Source organism: Chinchilla lanigera, unplaced genomic scaffold (assembly GCF_000276665.1).
Source record: "Chinchilla lanigera isolate Chin_1 unplaced genomic scaffold, ChiLan1.0 scaffold00162, whole genome shotgun sequence".
NCBI classification, from domain to species: Eukaryota; Metazoa; Chordata; class Mammalia; order Rodentia; family Chinchillidae; genus Chinchilla; species Chinchilla lanigera.
Window position 1 is genome coordinate 2,090,020 of NW_004955563.1, and position 1,107 is coordinate 2,091,126.

General features: G+C 40.7%; 1 protein-coding gene across 1 annotated transcript in view; it reads right to left on the reverse strand.

Moving 5' to 3' along the window:
• The window catches only part of LOC102017173 (vomeronasal type-2 receptor 116-like), a gene marked incomplete at its 5' end in the record, with an annotated part of 39,817 nt that overhangs the window by 30,605 nt on the left and 8,105 nt on the right, over positions 1 to 1,107 (reverse strand). The window contains 2 exons of the mRNA XM_013509130.1: positions 42 to 165; positions 505 to 751. Of these exons, the coding sequence (XP_013364584.1) occupies positions 42 to 165; positions 505 to 751 (371 nt within the window). The remainder of the gene's footprint in view (positions 1 to 41; positions 166 to 504; positions 752 to 1,107) is intronic.

A 1,107-nucleotide genomic window follows, 5' to 3' on the forward strand; every position in this document is an offset into this window, starting at 1 on the left:
ACCAAAGAAGCTGGACCACTGATGCAGAGGTTTACTCCTACCTGTGCCATTGGCGATCTCATTCTCTGAGCAAGGGGTGCAGTCAAAACAGCAGGCAGCCTTTCCCTCCCGAGGGCTCTTCCTAAATCCAGGGCTGCAGCTCTCACTGCACACCGAGCGGGGAGTCTGAGGACAATCGGATTTGTGTTGGAAACTTTACCTTTCACTTAATCTTCCCCAAGCAGAGTGACAAACCACTTGTATTAATGCAGAACTCCAAATATTTGCTTGACTGCTGTATTTATTTCATGATTAAAAATATGAGTACTGTCAAAAATCTGGTTTAAAAGTGTTCTTCTTTTTCATCCATCAGAAAGAGAACAAATAGGAAATTCATTCAGTTTTAAAGGGGAATTGTTACATTTCCATGTGTGACCATCCCTGGTCAAGGATGGGGCAGAAAAGACACAACAAGAGCTTGCTTATTTATGTTAACGAAGCAAATTATGTTTGATGGCAACATACCTCAGTACTTCCCGTGGCCCACTCTACCATCTCCTCTGACAGAGACAACTGCTGCCCAGGGGGAGCGTGTGGGGAAAACTCTCCAACTTTCACCCTCAGTCTCAGGCCTTCAGGAAAGTTCCAAAAGTTGAGAATATCGTACTTGGCATCCGTGTTACTTTTCTTGTCTAAATTTACTTGTTCTCCAACAGGACTGTTAAACTGGAGGCCCTTCAGAAAGGGGTGCAGCTGAAAAGGATCCATAATCCTGTGATGAATTAGTTCCCAGTGTGAGGAAACAGAACCTGAATGGGGAAAAGTCTCTAATTTTCTTTATTCCTTGTTTCATAATGGAACATTCACACTGACATCAAATGAGGTAGAGTAAGTTCAAATATCATAATGTTTCTAAAATCTTAGTTTGAAAAGAAAATGTTTCAACCAAACCCATATAAATACATGGTGTACATGGATGTCAAAGTTTTCCACTCACTATTTTTCTGCTGGTTCCTACAATATCTATCCGCAAAGTGAGGTTATCAATACCAAAATGGTTGTAGAATACAATGGAAATCTTAGATGAATTATCCACTGTAGTGTTTCACACATTTAGCTGTACAAAAA